Source organism: Leptomonas pyrrhocoris (assembly GCF_001293395.1).
Source record: "Leptomonas pyrrhocoris isolate H10 chromosome Unknown, whole genome shotgun sequence".
NCBI lineage: Eukaryota > Euglenozoa > Kinetoplastea > Trypanosomatida > Trypanosomatidae > Leptomonas > Leptomonas pyrrhocoris.
In genome coordinates, this window is record NW_015438357.1 from 495,560 (window position 1) to 508,801 (window position 13,242).

At 54.7% G+C, this 13,242-nt stretch overlaps 6 protein-coding genes and 2 non-coding genes across 12 annotated transcripts; all 8 read right to left on the reverse strand.

Annotated features, from left to right (window-relative positions):
* Positions 1-391: 391 nt before the first annotated feature.
* On the reverse strand, positions 392-1,611 carry ABB37_00135 (farnesyl pyrophosphate synthase; the record flags this gene model as incomplete). 2 transcript variants are annotated; one of them, XM_015796216.1, is made up of 1 exon in its annotated part: positions 392-1,611. In XM_015796216.1, exon 1 carries the CDS (start codon positions 1,490-1,492, stop codon positions 392-394), a length of 1,101 nt encoding a protein of 366 aa, XP_015664224.1. In that variant the 5' UTR covers positions 1,493-1,611. The 2 variants fall into 2 exon arrangements, with proteins under 2 accessions (XP_015664224.1, XP_015664223.1); XM_015796215.1 differs by having other exon boundaries at positions 392-1,568.
* Positions 1,612-2,437: 826 nt separating this feature from the next.
* On the reverse strand, positions 2,438-4,472 carry ABB37_00136 (Intraflagellar transport protein-like protein; the record flags this gene model as incomplete). Its single annotated transcript, XM_015796217.1, has 1 exon — positions 2,438-4,472. The coding sequence occupies exon 1, from the start codon at positions 4,226-4,228 to the stop codon at positions 2,438-2,440; it is 1,791 nt and encodes a 596-aa protein (XP_015664225.1). The 5' UTR covers positions 4,229-4,472.
* A 911-nt stretch (positions 4,473-5,383) lies between these two features.
* ABB37_00137 (putative mak-16-like RNA binding protein) lies at positions 5,384-6,463 on the reverse strand (the record flags this gene model as incomplete). Its single annotated transcript, XM_015796218.1, has 1 exon — positions 5,384-6,463. The coding sequence occupies exon 1, from the start codon at positions 6,179-6,181 to the stop codon at positions 5,384-5,386; it is 798 nt and encodes a 265-aa protein (XP_015664226.1). The 5' UTR covers positions 6,182-6,463.
* A 537-nt stretch (positions 6,464-7,000) lies between these two features.
* Positions 7,001-8,276, reverse strand: ABB37_00138 (hypothetical protein; the record flags this gene model as incomplete). Its single annotated transcript, XM_015796219.1, has 1 exon — positions 7,001-8,276. The coding sequence occupies exon 1, from the start codon at positions 8,237-8,239 to the stop codon at positions 7,001-7,003; it is 1,239 nt and encodes a 412-aa protein (XP_015664227.1). The 5' UTR covers positions 8,240-8,276.
* Positions 8,277-8,924: 648 nt separating this feature from the next.
* ABB37_00139 (hypothetical protein) lies at positions 8,925-10,827 on the reverse strand (the record flags this gene model as incomplete). Of its 2 annotated transcripts, none has more annotated exons than XM_015796221.1 (1): positions 8,925-10,827. In XM_015796221.1, the coding sequence occupies exon 1, from the start codon at positions 10,179-10,181 to the stop codon at positions 8,925-8,927; it is 1,257 nt and encodes a 418-aa protein (XP_015664229.1). In that variant the 5' UTR covers positions 10,182-10,827. The 2 variants fall into 2 exon arrangements, with proteins under 2 accessions (XP_015664229.1, XP_015664228.1); XM_015796220.1 differs by having other exon boundaries at positions 8,925-10,808.
* Positions 10,828-11,566: 739 nt separating this feature from the next.
* On the reverse strand, positions 11,567-12,158 carry ABB37_00140 (putative mitochondrial centrin, putative,Ca2 -binding EF-hand protein; the record flags this gene model as incomplete). Of its 3 annotated transcripts, none has more annotated exons than XM_015796224.1 (1): positions 11,567-12,158. In XM_015796224.1, exon 1 carries the CDS (start codon positions 12,014-12,016, stop codon positions 11,567-11,569), a length of 450 nt encoding a protein of 149 aa, XP_015664232.1. In that variant the 5' UTR covers positions 12,017-12,158. The 3 variants fall into 3 exon arrangements, with proteins under 3 accessions (XP_015664232.1, XP_015664231.1, XP_015664230.1); XM_015796223.1 differs by having other exon boundaries at positions 11,567-12,150; XM_015796222.1 differs by having other exon boundaries at positions 11,567-12,039.
* Positions 12,159-12,646: 488 nt separating this feature from the next.
* On the reverse strand, positions 12,647-12,739 carry ABB37_00982. The gene has a single exon (XR_001548612.1). It is a non-coding gene; the product is annotated as a snoRNA (small nucleolar RNA).
* A 306-nt stretch (positions 12,740-13,045) lies between these two features.
* Positions 13,046-13,138, reverse strand: ABB37_00983. Its single transcript, XR_001548613.1, has one exon. It is a non-coding gene; the product is annotated as a snoRNA (small nucleolar RNA).
* Positions 13,139-13,242: the final 104 nt, after the last annotated feature.

Consider the following 13,242-nt stretch of genomic DNA (forward strand, 5'->3'; position numbering starts at 1 on the left):
TGAAGTGAATCTGGCAACAAGAAAAGGCACGTGAACTTAGGAAGTGGTGGGCAAGCTCAAAACAATGTACGTCCTCGCGTACCCACGCCCTCTGCTTAACTTTCGCCCCTGTCCCTCGCGCCACCCTTTTTTTGGCGCCATTTGCGTCGATATGGGTGCGGAGGGATAGTAAGACGAAAAGCGCAATTGATCACCTTTCTTTTTCCTCTATCCTGCCTTTAGCGCCACCGTTTTCACATTCCCCATGCCCGACCTCGATAAGCTCTCACCTCACAGTCCCACGTACACTTTTTGGAGTTGTGGCGAGAATTTTTCCATGAAATCCTTCGTCTTCTTTATTATTATTCTCCTTTTAGCTTTTTTCAAAACCCAAATTGGCTTTTGGTAGCTTTTACTTCTGGCGCTTGTACGTCTTGCTCCACAGCACCTTCACACTACGCGCGAACGCGACGTTCTGCGTCTCCAGCGCCGCGAGCAGCCTCTCCACCTCTACCACGACGCCTTCCTCGTACTTGGAAAAGCGGTCGAGCATGTTTGCCTCGCTGTAGAGTTTCTTAATGACGGCGACCTTCTCCGCATCGTCAAAGCCGTAGTTCGCCTTGAACTCCGCGACCTTGTCCGCAGGCGCCGTCTCCAGAAACGTGACGGCGAGCCACGAGCACTTGGCATCCTCGATGTCGGTGCCGATCTTGCCCAGCTTATCCGGTGGCGTGAAGCAGTCCATCACATCGTCCTGCACCTGGAAGTACTCGCCCATGAGCATGGCGATCTTGTGCGTAGCCTCATTGTCTACCTTCTCCACCGTCTGGCTCACCAGCAGCCCCATGACGAGCGGCAGCCAGTAGGTGTAGTAGGCAGTCTTGTACACCACGATGCGGCGGTGATTGAAGACGGTGAACTCGATGTAGTCCGTCGTGTTCGCGTGGGCCACGTTCGCGTCCAGCTTCGCCGAGTCCACCATCGACGTCACGTCGTAGAGCTGGCCAAGGGTTGTGGTCATGTCCACATCATGGAACACGCGCATCACCTCCGCGAGGAAGGGGCGGTCCGCGAAGTAGTGCAGCGCCATCTGCGAGGCCCATGCCAGTAAGATGAGGCCGTCGTTGATGGCCACCTGCGTCGTCACTCCCGGGTGCAGGTACCAGCACGGTTTGCCGCGACGGGTTTTGCTGTGGTCCATGATGTCGTCTTCGACGAGGAAGTGGGCCTGCAGCAGCTCAATCATCCACCCGCACACGCAGGCGTCGTGCAGGACACGCTCCGTCGTCGCCGCGTCCGCTTGGCTGTCCTTCGCCATGGCTTCCGCAACGTCCACGACGCAGATGCCACGGTTGTACTTGCCGCCGAGACAGGTGGTGTCCATCATTTGCTTCAGGTAGCGCTTGCGGTTCTCGTCCAACTCGAAGCGCCCTACGGCGTCGCCGAGAAGAAACTCCTGCACCTCCGCGTACACGCGCATAAAACGATCCATGTGGGTAATGCCTGCAGACATCGTTGAGAGCGAAGAAAAAGAAAAGAAAGCTTGAGGAAGTATTTTTGGTGTGAAGAATAACGGTAATGATGAGCACTAAGGGGAGAAATCACAATAAGCCCATTAGGGAAATTTGTGACTTTTCATGCCGCACATTTATTGAGGGGCACATCAAGCAACAAGATAAATACCAGAAAAAAAAAGTGATGAGTACGAGCGTCATCGGTGAAAGTGGAAGTCATTAGATGAACAGTTCACCCCTGGAGGGGCACCAACTAAACGCAAACGGTTTGAAAGCACTAAAACAAAACTATCTGCTTGAGTCATCTTTTCTTTTTTCAGCCCCTGGTATGGGCACGCTTCAACGCTTGGGATACCTCTTCCTTCTTTCTTTTCCTTTTCTTCTCAGATTCTTCTCTGCCTTCACATCGTTCGCAAAGGACGTTGCTGCCTCCGTGCCATCGCTGCTCATTTTTCTTCCAAACGCAAACTGAGACAGCCGTATATCGATCCTCACTTTATGTTGCCTTTCTTTTTTGTTGTTGCTGTTATCCCACATAAAGCAAGAAAAAAAAAACTTCATAAAATGCACGAGACGAACATCAAGAACAGAAACACCCTTCGCCGTCGCCACAGCAAACACAGCCGGTAAGAAGTCTGAAAGCTGATATTCAAAAAGAAGAGCCGAAATTCAAAACAGAAGGCATGTGAGTTCTATCCTTGATATCCACCCGCCTCGGCGCCAGCATTCGAGGTGGACAAATAATGGTAAAACACACAAAAAAAGGAGCGGTGCGTCCATCGAAACGGAAAGAAACAAAAACAAGAAAAGGCCAAAACAAAGAGCCGTCGTATGTACATCACCCCGAAAAGACACTACAAGAAGCGCTTTCTGTTACATTCCTTTTCATCGCATTGCTGTCGTAGGCGCTGAAAAAAGCAAGGCTCTCTGCCTCAGCGACAAATTTATGCGTTGCTACGACTCGTTAACGTGGGAGAACCAACCGGCCCCACGAGGTGCGCCGGCGACTGCAACAGCAAATTCGCCTCGTCGACAATGCGCAGGCACTCCGCCTTCGTGGTCAGGTACTGCGTGTCCTTCTCGCGCAGACGCACGAAGTCCTCCAGCGAGAACGTCGACTGCCACAGCATGCGAATGCGCTGCTCCTGCGTCGTCATCGTGTTGAAGACCTCGTCGCCCTGCAGTTCTTTCTTGCGCGCCTCATGCTGGGCGGTGAGGGCGTTGAGCTGCTGCTTCGATCCGTCGCGGACGCGGGTGAAGTACGCAAGCTGAGCGTTGAGCGTCTTACGCGTGTCCTCGACCTCGGTGCGCAGCCCATCCAGGTCGCTGAACTTCTCCATTTCCACCTTCTGCTCGTCCATCTTTACATTGTGGGACTGCAACTCCTCGCGGATCTTGCTGTCCAGATGAGCCACCTTGTCCAGCTCCGCTTTGCGCTCCAGCAACTCCTTTTCCAGTCGCTGGTGTGTTTTGACGTCGTTCTGAATCTGATCGCGCTTCGCGTCGGCCTGCGCGTTCAGCTCGTGCAGCATGCCAGGGGTGTTTTCCGACGGCATCTGCCGCTGCATCTCCAACGCTTGCGAAATGCGATTCAGCAGGTCGGCAATGTGCTTCTGTGTGTCGGTGATTTTGTCCAGCTCCGCCCGCTCCTTGTCAGGGTAGTCGTCAATGAAGACCTGCATCTCCTTGTCCTTCTCCTGCAGCTCCTGAAAGGCTTGCACGTTGTCGCCGCTAAAGTTCTTCACCTCCTCCTCCAACGCGCTCTGCCGCGCACGCGACTCCTGTAGGGTGTCGCGGGTTTCGTTCACCTGCCGCTCGAGAACTTCAATGTCACCGCGCGTCGTCTTGAGTTGGTTGATCAGCTTCTCCTGCTCCTCCTTCACGGAGAGGGAGCACTGACCCTGCAGCGCCACGCGTTCGCGCCGCTTGCGCAGAATCGCCCGCAGCGTATCCGCGGCCTTTTTCTTGTCCGGGTCGCCCGCCAGCGTGGCCATGAGAAGCTCCTGCTTTGCGTTGAGGGTGCGCAGGTCGTGTTGCCGGGCCAGCACCTCGTCCGCTACCGCAAAGGACTGATCTCGCGCGGCCTTGTACGAGTTAAAGTCCTGGTTCTCGTTCAGGATGCGCACCTCCAGCTGGCGTATCTCCTCCTCCAGAGACTGCGACGTGGCCTTCGTCTTGGCCTCCGTGTCCTTGACGGCAAGAAACAAATCGTCGACCTTTTTTCGGCGAACAGCGTTCTGCTTGTCCAGCCGCGTGTACTCATCCTTCACCGCGTCCGAATCGCGCGAGCTTGAGTTTTCCACCGCGACGTTCACGTCCGCGAGGGTGTCCTTCAACTTCGCAATGTCGTCCTGCAGACTCTTCGACTTTTGCTGCAGCTGCGTCAGCAGGGAGCTGTTTTTGCCGATGAGCTGCTCCTGCTCCCGCAGCCGCTCAATCTCCGTCGAGAGCTCCGCGATCTTCGGCCGGATGAGACCAATGTAGTAGCTGCGGTCGCCCACCTGACGCCCCGGGCCGGCGGATGTGCCGACGCCGCTGCGGGAGGCCGCCCGCATGCCCTCGCGCGAGACGGCAGCCTCCGCGGAGACGGCCACCGGCTGCTGCAGACTGCCACCGATGCCGGCAGCTTGCGTGCGGTTGGTGGTGCCGGGACGGGCCTGCGACCCGGGCCGCATCGTCGTCCCGGGCCGAAGGGAGTTGTTGGCCCCGCCCAGTCCGCCCTGTCCGATGTTCATGGGCGCGTGCGTGTAGGTGAGCTTGTGGGTGCGTATGTACGTGTGTGTATGAGTGCGGGTATTCGGCGAGACTGAAGAAGACCTCAAAGAAAAAAAAAGGAACTCTAAAAGGTAGTTGATCACGAAAGTGATTCACGTAAATCTACACGCACGCACACGAGCACGATCCTATAATCACAGCTGGGGGTGAATCTGAAAGAGCAATGCGAGTGCAAGAAAGAAAGAAGGGAAAAACTGCTGCTGCTACGTGCAAAGCGCAGAAATCACGGATGAGTGAATTCACAAGTTTGACGGCGAACAAGGGTGAAGAGAGAGGAAGGAGAGGAAGGAGAGAAAGCCTAAAGTCTGTAAAGGAAGATATCACGAGATGCGAGCACCTCGGTACGAAGGGCGGAACATTACAGCCGCTGAATCGTACCAAAGCACAAAAACACAGGCGCTTTAACAGGTGTGTCTCCGAGGTTGCGCACCGACGGCCACCTTTTCGATTCGGGCAACCAACACGCTAAACGAGCACAACAGCAGAAAGAGCGAAAAGTAGCCACAAATCATTTTCTTCCACTCATTGGGCCGCCCAACCACATCGCAGTCACCGATTCAACTACGATTCTCCTACTTATTTCTTTTACTTTTCAAGACTTTTTCTTTTATAGATTTATCTTACAAACGGAGCGTATGCGGAGGTGGCATGTCTAACAAAAAAACAAGAAAAACAGAACATTCGCGCATCACTTAATTAATATTCTTCTTATTCGCAGTAAGTGAGGTAAGTTGGCGTGCCAGTGCATGCTTTTACTTTTTAAGGTTTTCTCGGGCTTCATCCTGCGTGGGTGAAAACAAAGAAGCGGTGCAGATGCGTGAAGCAGGAGCCTTTATTCCTCCCTTTTCCCAGGAGCTATTACTCGAAGACAGGAAAAAAAAAACGTTATGCCAAAGTACACCAAACAGCATCCATCCGTCAAAAAGGAGAAGCTTCTGGGCGAAGTAGGCGACCAACAGAAAACAAAACAACGAATTGCCAATAGAGGAAGCAGCGGAAAGAAAGAGGTTTTCGAAAAGAGACGACGCAGAATAACAACAACCAAACACACATCATTCTTGCAGGAATAGCGCGGCATTTTCTTTTTTGCTGTTGTTGGGCCTTGGAGAGCCTCTTTACCATTCAATGTCCTCCGGACGCAATCTTTGCCGCGGCTCGCGCTCCACCTCCTCCTCCAGCAGCAGCCGCTCACGCTTGCGCGTCTTGCTCGTCGCACGGCCACCCTGCACCGGCTCCATCTCCTCATCTTCCTCGTCCTCCTCGTCCATGACGTAGTCGGCGAACTCGGCATCCTCCTCGTCTTCTAACTTGTCGAAGTCCTCGCGGTTCTCCTCCTCGTCGAGGAGCTTCTCAAAGGCCTCCTTGTTGTAGTTGATGACGCTATCGTAGGTGCCCTGGCGCAGGCGATCCAGCAATTCCTTCTCGATCTCCATCTCAATGCGCGCCGCCGCCTCGGCCTTCTCCTCGCGCCGCAGCAGCTTGTCCTCCTGGCGCTTGTTCACCGACACGAACTCCTCCTGCGGCTCCATTAGCATCTTGCGTTTGCGCATTAGGTACTGCTTCAGCCGCAGCAGGCGCGCCTTCACCTTAATCACGAGCTTCTGATCCCACCACTGCAGTTCTTCGTCGATTTGGGCCAACGCCTTGGGGAAGGAGACGTCCAGCTTTACCTTCTCCCACTGTCGGCGCGGTAGGTGGGCGCGCTCGGCGGTTTTAACGTAGAGGTACAACTCGTCCTCGTGCTCAATCACGGTGGCGTACTGCGCGTTGGAGAGCGGGCACACACCGGGCTGGCAGAGACCCGTGACGTTGTACGGGTTGCGGCAGAAGCGGACCTTGTCATCGTTCGTCTTCACCTTGAAGGAGCAGAAGTTCTGCCCCATGATATTCCACATAGCAGCATCGTGGTTCATGGTTGCTAGCTAAAGATTTTTGTGAAGGAGAATGGTTAAAAAGAAAACAAGAAACAAGCGTACTGAAACGACAATCAGCAGCGCTGAAGAGAGAGCGTGTTGCTGGGAACTCTGCCTGACGTATTCAACGAGTTTTTTTGTTTTTACGGTTGGCCGCACGCTGCGTCACGTCAGCTCGAATACACGCAAGCAAAGCAGCGAGCACGAAGAAAATGAGTGGAGTGAGGCGGTTGCCACGACAGCTGCCACTTTCCCTCTTTTTCCTTTGAGAGTTAGAACTGCTGAGAGGGAGCAAACAGAGGGGAGGGGAGGGGAATGCGAAGAAGACAAAAACGAAAAGGAGTAGTAAAACGTGGAGGTGGAGTTTCGGCAAAAAAGAGAGGAAGAAGGAATTGTCTGTACGCCGAACAACTCTGTGGAGGACAGGGGCGCGCGAGAAAAGTAACGATGACGCGAAAAAGCATTTGGGATTTCCCAACGTATCGAGAAGGCGAGCGTCGAGAGGCTAAAAGAAGATGAATAGCACAGGAGGAGTTCATCTTTGAGCAGGGGGGAAAAAAACAAGCTGCTGCGCATGCATCTTTAAAATACGCGTTATTACCATTACTATTGTGAAGATCATGACTTCAAACTCCTTGCGCTGAACGCCGAAGAGTGTCAAGCACGATCTCCACCTGCGCAATAAAAATACAGGGAAAACACACGTCCATCATTCCACGCAGTGCGAAGACATGACCTCTTTTTCGTCGATGAAGACGGCCATGCCCATGCACAATCGCCCTTCGCAGAAGAACAAAACACACGCTCGGCAACACACCATTAGGTGGGCCGAGGGTCCAGTAAAGCGGGAATACCCAGCTGCTTCACCAAGGCGTGATCATGTCCGAGAAACGAGCTCATCTGCTTCAGCGCTACGCGACCGTACGATTCTCCACAGACGTGCAGCTTTAACGCCTCCGTCATGGCGCGCTCGAGGTCACCGCTTAAGAAGAGCGTCACCACGAGCAGCGAGCGCGCGGTGACGTCGTGCGGATTCGTCTTTAGTACCTCCCGCAGCTTCTTCTCGCTGCCCTCTGCCTCACTCCACGTCCGCGGCGCTGCTTGCATCAACTCCCACATGACGACAGCGCGACAGGCGTCGCTCAGCGGCTCCTCGCGAAACACGCGCAAGCTCTCAGAGTCCCTCAGCCGACGCAGGTAGGGATTATCGACCGTCTGCTTCCCCTGAATGAGCTGCGCAAGGCCTGCCCACGCAAGGCAGAGGGCTACGCTGCCGTCGTAATCTGCGCGCGTCACAACGAAGCGGTCCACATCGGCGGACACGGAGTCGAGGGTCTGCAGCGACTTGACAAAGAATTTCTCCGCATAAAACGGCTTACGCTCTGCCATGAGCTTCTTCCCCATTCCCACCATCCTCGCCACATCCACGGAAAGATGCTGAGGTGCCGGTTGCTGCTGCTGCTGCTCTCCTTCTTCGGTGGCGTCATTTTCCTGTGATGCCGCACGTTGCGGTCCCTGCGTCACACACGCAGGTTTGGCAGACGACTGAAATGAGGCGAGACGGCCGCACAACTTGGGGATCTCCGTCGCTGTCATCTCAGCGAGGGAGACCCCACGAATGCTATCCGCGATGGCTCCGCGAAACACAATCAGCAGCAGCGGATGTCCTGGCTGCTTTTCTAGTTGGGTCTTTGCGCTGGCGAACGCGGGGCTGCCACAGTCCCAGAGAAAGAGACGCAGTCGCGTGCCGTGCAGCCGAGCAGCCTCCTCCACGCTTTGTTGAAAGCGGACGAGAGCATCGGAAGTCACCGCGTCCGTCGGCTGCTCGTAGCAGAGGAGAAAAGCGTCACTCCTCTCACTCGCTAGGCTGCTGTCCGAATTGCTGCTGCGAAAGACCGCCTGGAAGTCGCCCACACTTGACACAAACGTCACGGGCACCACTGTGTCGGAGGAGGCACTTGCATTTCCGCTGCAGCCGGTGCTGCTGTCGTTGGTGGCAGTGGTGGGGTTGCGGCTTGCCTGCTGAGGCGGCGGCTCAACGGGAGAAGTGGAGTGCATGCCTTCTCTGCGATACGATGTCCTTCTCTTCCTTCACTGTTTCGGACATAACAGTATCCAAGAAGGGATTTAAAGAATGCATGCAAATGAATCAAGACGGAGATAAAAAAAAAAGGAGAGAAAGGAGGAGGAGAAGGAAGTGCAGTGAAGTTGCACCAGCCAAAGACGCGTGCTGCGCTACAGTCCTACGCGTCACCACAACGAACGAGAACACATCACACATCACGAGGATACTGCTTTTTCCCAAAACAAAAACAAAAGCAAAAACGTGTGCACCACTTTAACAACTGACGTTGGTTGTTGCGGCATTTCTTTCCTTTTTTGCCCAAGTGTTGTTCGAAGCACAAGAATGGGAAACAAGTAAAAACGGAAAGACAGTTGATAGCAGTTTCCTTTTGACGTACGCGACCCCTTCAGAATCAATCTCTCCTTTTCAGTTTCCTTTTCTTTTCTTTTTCGTTCGCATTATTCGGTTGAGTGCGGCCAAGGCAAAAGCAGGTGCAGGCTTGATGAGAAGAAAGTCGCGTTGCTACCATAGTAAAGAGATGGAGAAAAACAAAGCGTACATCGTGGATTCCAAAAGAAAGAATGAATGAAAAAAAAAAGAAGATGCGACAGAGTATTTACAAGGGTAGTGTGAAAGTCACAAAAAACCCTTTTATATATATAACCGTGTTTGTCCTCGTCACGAACGACCCAGCAGCCGCACGTCCACGCGCTGCTGCTCATTCTGATTCACGCAGGCATCGAAGTCGCCCTCCACGGCGTCACAGTGCACCTCGTCGTGGCACCCTTTTCGATACGTCGACACGTAGACGCCCTGCCCATCTGGCACATCCGCCTTCCACAGTCCAAAGTACGTGCCACCTCCTCGCACCTGCAACGAGCCCTCGCCTTCCTTCTTGTCCTGCACCCACTGCCCCGCGTAGGTGACGGTGGGCGACACGTACTCGCCGTAGCCGTGCCGCCTGCCGTTCACAAAAGCACCTGTGTAGCGGTGCTCCTCGCTGTTGGCGCTGGAGAATTCGTAGGTGCCTTGGCCATGGAAGCGCCCCCGTTGCCACTCCCCGGTGTAGTAGCTGCCGTTCGAGAAGGTGCAGGTGGCCTGCCCATGCAACGAGCCGTACCGCCACTGCCCGCTCACACGCGTTGCCGTGCTGCAGGTGCTGGTCAACGTGCCGTTGCCGTGCGGCATCCCGTGCACCCACTCCCCGATGTACACGTCGCCGTTGCTGAACCACTTCGTGCCGCGGCCGTGCTCGCAGCCGCGCAGCCAGCCGCCCTCGTACTTGGTGCCGCTGGGATAGAGGTAGACGCCATTGCCCTCGTAGAGGCCGCGGACCCAATCGCCCTTGTACACGTGGCCGTCGTTGTAGACGTACTCCCCGTAGCCGTGCAGTGTGTTCTCGACAAACTCGCCCGTGTAGACCCCCTCCGGCTCCACGAGCTCGCCTTTGCCGTGCACCCTGTCATCCAGCCACGAGCCCTGGTAAAGGATCTGAAAATCGCTGTTGTGGTACGTGCCGGTGCCGCAGCGCTGCCCGGCAAACCACTGTCCCTCGTACACGTCATTCAGCGGTGACGAGCGTCGTAGGCAGCCGCGCCCGTGCGGGTGGCAGTTTTTCCAGTTCCCCTCGTACACCGCGGCGCCGTCCGGGAAGGAGAACGCCTGGTACCCGTCTGGTTGCAGCGAGGTCCGCCGATCCCGCACGACAAGGGCGACCGCCTCCCAGTCCGCCAGCATGTCACCCGCTGCCGCGTCACTCGCCAGCGCCCACGCCAGTCGCCGCCGTTGCTGCTGTAGGAGCATCTTCACCCGTCCCTGCCGGCTCTGCTCCTCCAGCTGCTGGTCTCGGCTGTTTAGAGAGAAGGCGAGCTGCTGTTGCCGCTGGGCATCGAGGGGGTGGAGCAGCAGGCGAGACGCGTCCTTCGGGATGGACATGCTGAAGACTCGCAACGAAGAGGACGTCAACAAAGTGTGGCCGGAGTCTTCGGCGATGGAGAGGTGCCGGCCAGAGACGCTGGTGGGCGTGCCGCGCGCCGCACCAGACGCGCGGACAAGCGACATGCGCGACAGCGGCGGCGTCGGTGTGAAGCGCTTCTGATGCTGCAGCTGCTGCTGAAGCATCGATGAGGATGCGGTGCGGACAACCAGTGGCAGGCCCACCTCGGTCGCGTTGGATAGCTGCGGCCGAGTGCTACGGCCGGACAGCTCGTGCGGTAAAGGAAGTGTGGAGGTGAAGGACACGTCCACATCACTGAGAGCGTGGGGGAGCGCGCGAGGAACAGAGGCTCTAGAAGCGGTGGAACCGGCTGTAGGTGGAGCGGGAGATCCGGTGTGTGGAGCGGGGGAGTGGGGTGTTGCTGGCGTCGTGGAACGAGCGGCAGGGTCGGACTCCATTTCGTATTTTTCTTCGTTTCTCCAGTGACGAGTGGAGAGACAAAAGATGGAAAAATGTGTTTCACGACTGGCTTTGAGGCGTGCTAAAGCGTTTCTAAACCTCTGCGTCTTGTATTCGTTGAAAAGAATACAGAAAATAAGAAAACGAAAGCAGACGAAGGCAGTATCTACGCAGTCAAGAGAAAGCTGATTTGCAAGGAAGTCGGCAGGGCCAGATTCAGAAGAAAGAGAGACGAAAAGGAAACAATAACATCAATCACTTGTCCGCCTTACAAATAGCTGTAGAGTCGAGCGACTCTATCTTCATAGGCATTTCAGTCGTCCAGGCTGCGCATATACGCCCGCTAACGCGAAATACAAATCCTTTTTTTTACTTTCTCATTGCTTCAGTACAACGAATAGAAAGCACTGCACGAGTAAGTGAGAGAGAGAGAGAGTTGCTCTTCGCACTCGTCTATCTCTACCTATCGGATGGAAGGCAGGAAGACAACGCGCAAAGCCCCCGACATATTTCTTGAAGGCTTTTTTAAGTACTTCGACACGAGCGTGGCATTCCCGTTTTTCCCTCCTTTTCTTTTTGCGACACGGAAAACACCTCTATGAATTTATCCGACAGCCATCTCGCGGTCTCCGTTGTCCCTTTCGCTGGATCGGCAGAAAGTGCGGAAAACGAGCACAGTAACAACAACATAACAAATTGTTTTTATCTTCCAGTTCTTGCTCTCTCACGTGAAACAGGCGCAAAAAAGAAAAAAAAAGATAAAGGACAGAAGCGCTTTGGAGAGACAAGAAGACAAATACAGGCAACGGTTCTAATGTAGATCAAAACACAAAATACAGATGCTTTCGCATTTTCCGCTCAGGTTCCTTCGCATCGAAATAAATAAAGAAAAATCTAATACTCTTTCTTCACTCTCGTAGTTTCGTTACTTACCGCGCATCTGCAGCATCACGCTCTTAAACTCCTCAAACGAGACCTCGCCATCGCCATCCTCGTCCGCCTCGGCGATCATCTCCTTCAGCACGTCATCGCCGGGGTTCTCCCCGAGCAGCTTCGCCACCTCCTTCAGGTTCGCAAAGGAAATTTTACCCTTCTTATCCAGGTCGAAGAGTTGGAACGCCTTCAAGATCTCCTCAGGGGAATCTTTCTGTGCCATGCGGGACTTAATCATGCTCTCAAACTCGCCGTACTCTACGAGTCCGTTGGCGTCGGTGTTCATGGAGCGGATAATGCGCTCCACCTCGTCGCGCGGCAGGTCACCAAAGCCGAGGCCCTTCATTGCTAGGGCCATTTCCTCCGCATCAATCGCGCCAGACCCGTCCGCGTCGAAGAGGTTGAAGGCCTCGCGAATCTGCTCGTCGGTGAGGGCCGCCATGTTCACGGTACCTTGTTGGAATCTTCAAAAACAACAGTAGAAAGAGGTAGAAAAGCGAAGAAAGGGGGAGGGAGGTGGGAGTGGCGATAACAAGCGCGTGGTGCACAGTCGAGAGCAGCAACTCCTTCAGATGCTAGAAGACTATTATGATAAGTAACCGCGTAGAAAGCGTAGACAGTGGGGGAAAGAAAGGTAGGAGAGAAGGACAACAGAAAGAGAACAAAGGAAACGTTTATAAACAGAAGTAAGGGATACAAGTTCAGAAACATCACTTAACCACACGTATACGATCGCATGTATCGTAGATGAACTCGAGCGCCCCCTCCTCCCGTCCGATAAGAGCGGAGACAGTAAAGCACGTCATACTTTGATTCAATTTCTTTTTTGACTCTTTCTACATCAGTGACAACCCTCTCCCAGAGATACAAGACTTCATCAGCGGGCGGCTCTGACACATATTATGCAGAGTCATCCCGAAGTGAGAGTTCTCAGAAATGGGCAGCGGCGAAAACACAACAACAACAAAAAGGAACGAGGAACACACTACGGAAAAGGCAGTTTATCAAAGTTAGGGAACCACGCATACACACGCAGGTGCCCGCACACCCACGCGCGCTCGCGCCGCGCCATGTCAGAGTACGAATCGATATGCAACAAACTCGGTATTTTCACCTGCGGCACTCGCCGCATCCAAAGGTGTCCTAAGCTTGGATTCTCATCACGCACGCGCACCACACAAGCAAGCACACAGAAGCGCAGCGCCCTCTCCGGGGGAACAGCCGCGGCAGCGCACGCGCAACTCGGGCACAGAGCGCACCGGCTGGAAATCGGTGGTGCGCTCCTTCCAGCAACAGTTTGACACTCGTGTTCCATCCATAGTCGGGATGGTAGTCATAAGACCGTCGTAAGTGGATCATCGTCATCGCTGCGCGTGAGGGGGTGTCCGCATCGTGTGTCTCGATGAATGCGGGGCTGCTTTGGGGGCACACGCAGGTGCCCGCACACCCACGCGCGCTCGCGCCGCGCCATGTCAGAGTACGAATCGATATGCAACAAACTCGGTATTTTCACCTGCGGCACTCGCCGCATCCAAAGGTGTCCTAAGCTTGGATTCTCATCACGCACGCGCACCACACAAGCAAGCACACAGAAGCGCAGCGCCCTCTCCGGGGGAACAGCCGCGGCAGCGCACGCGCAACTCGGGCACAGAGCGCACCGGCTGGAAA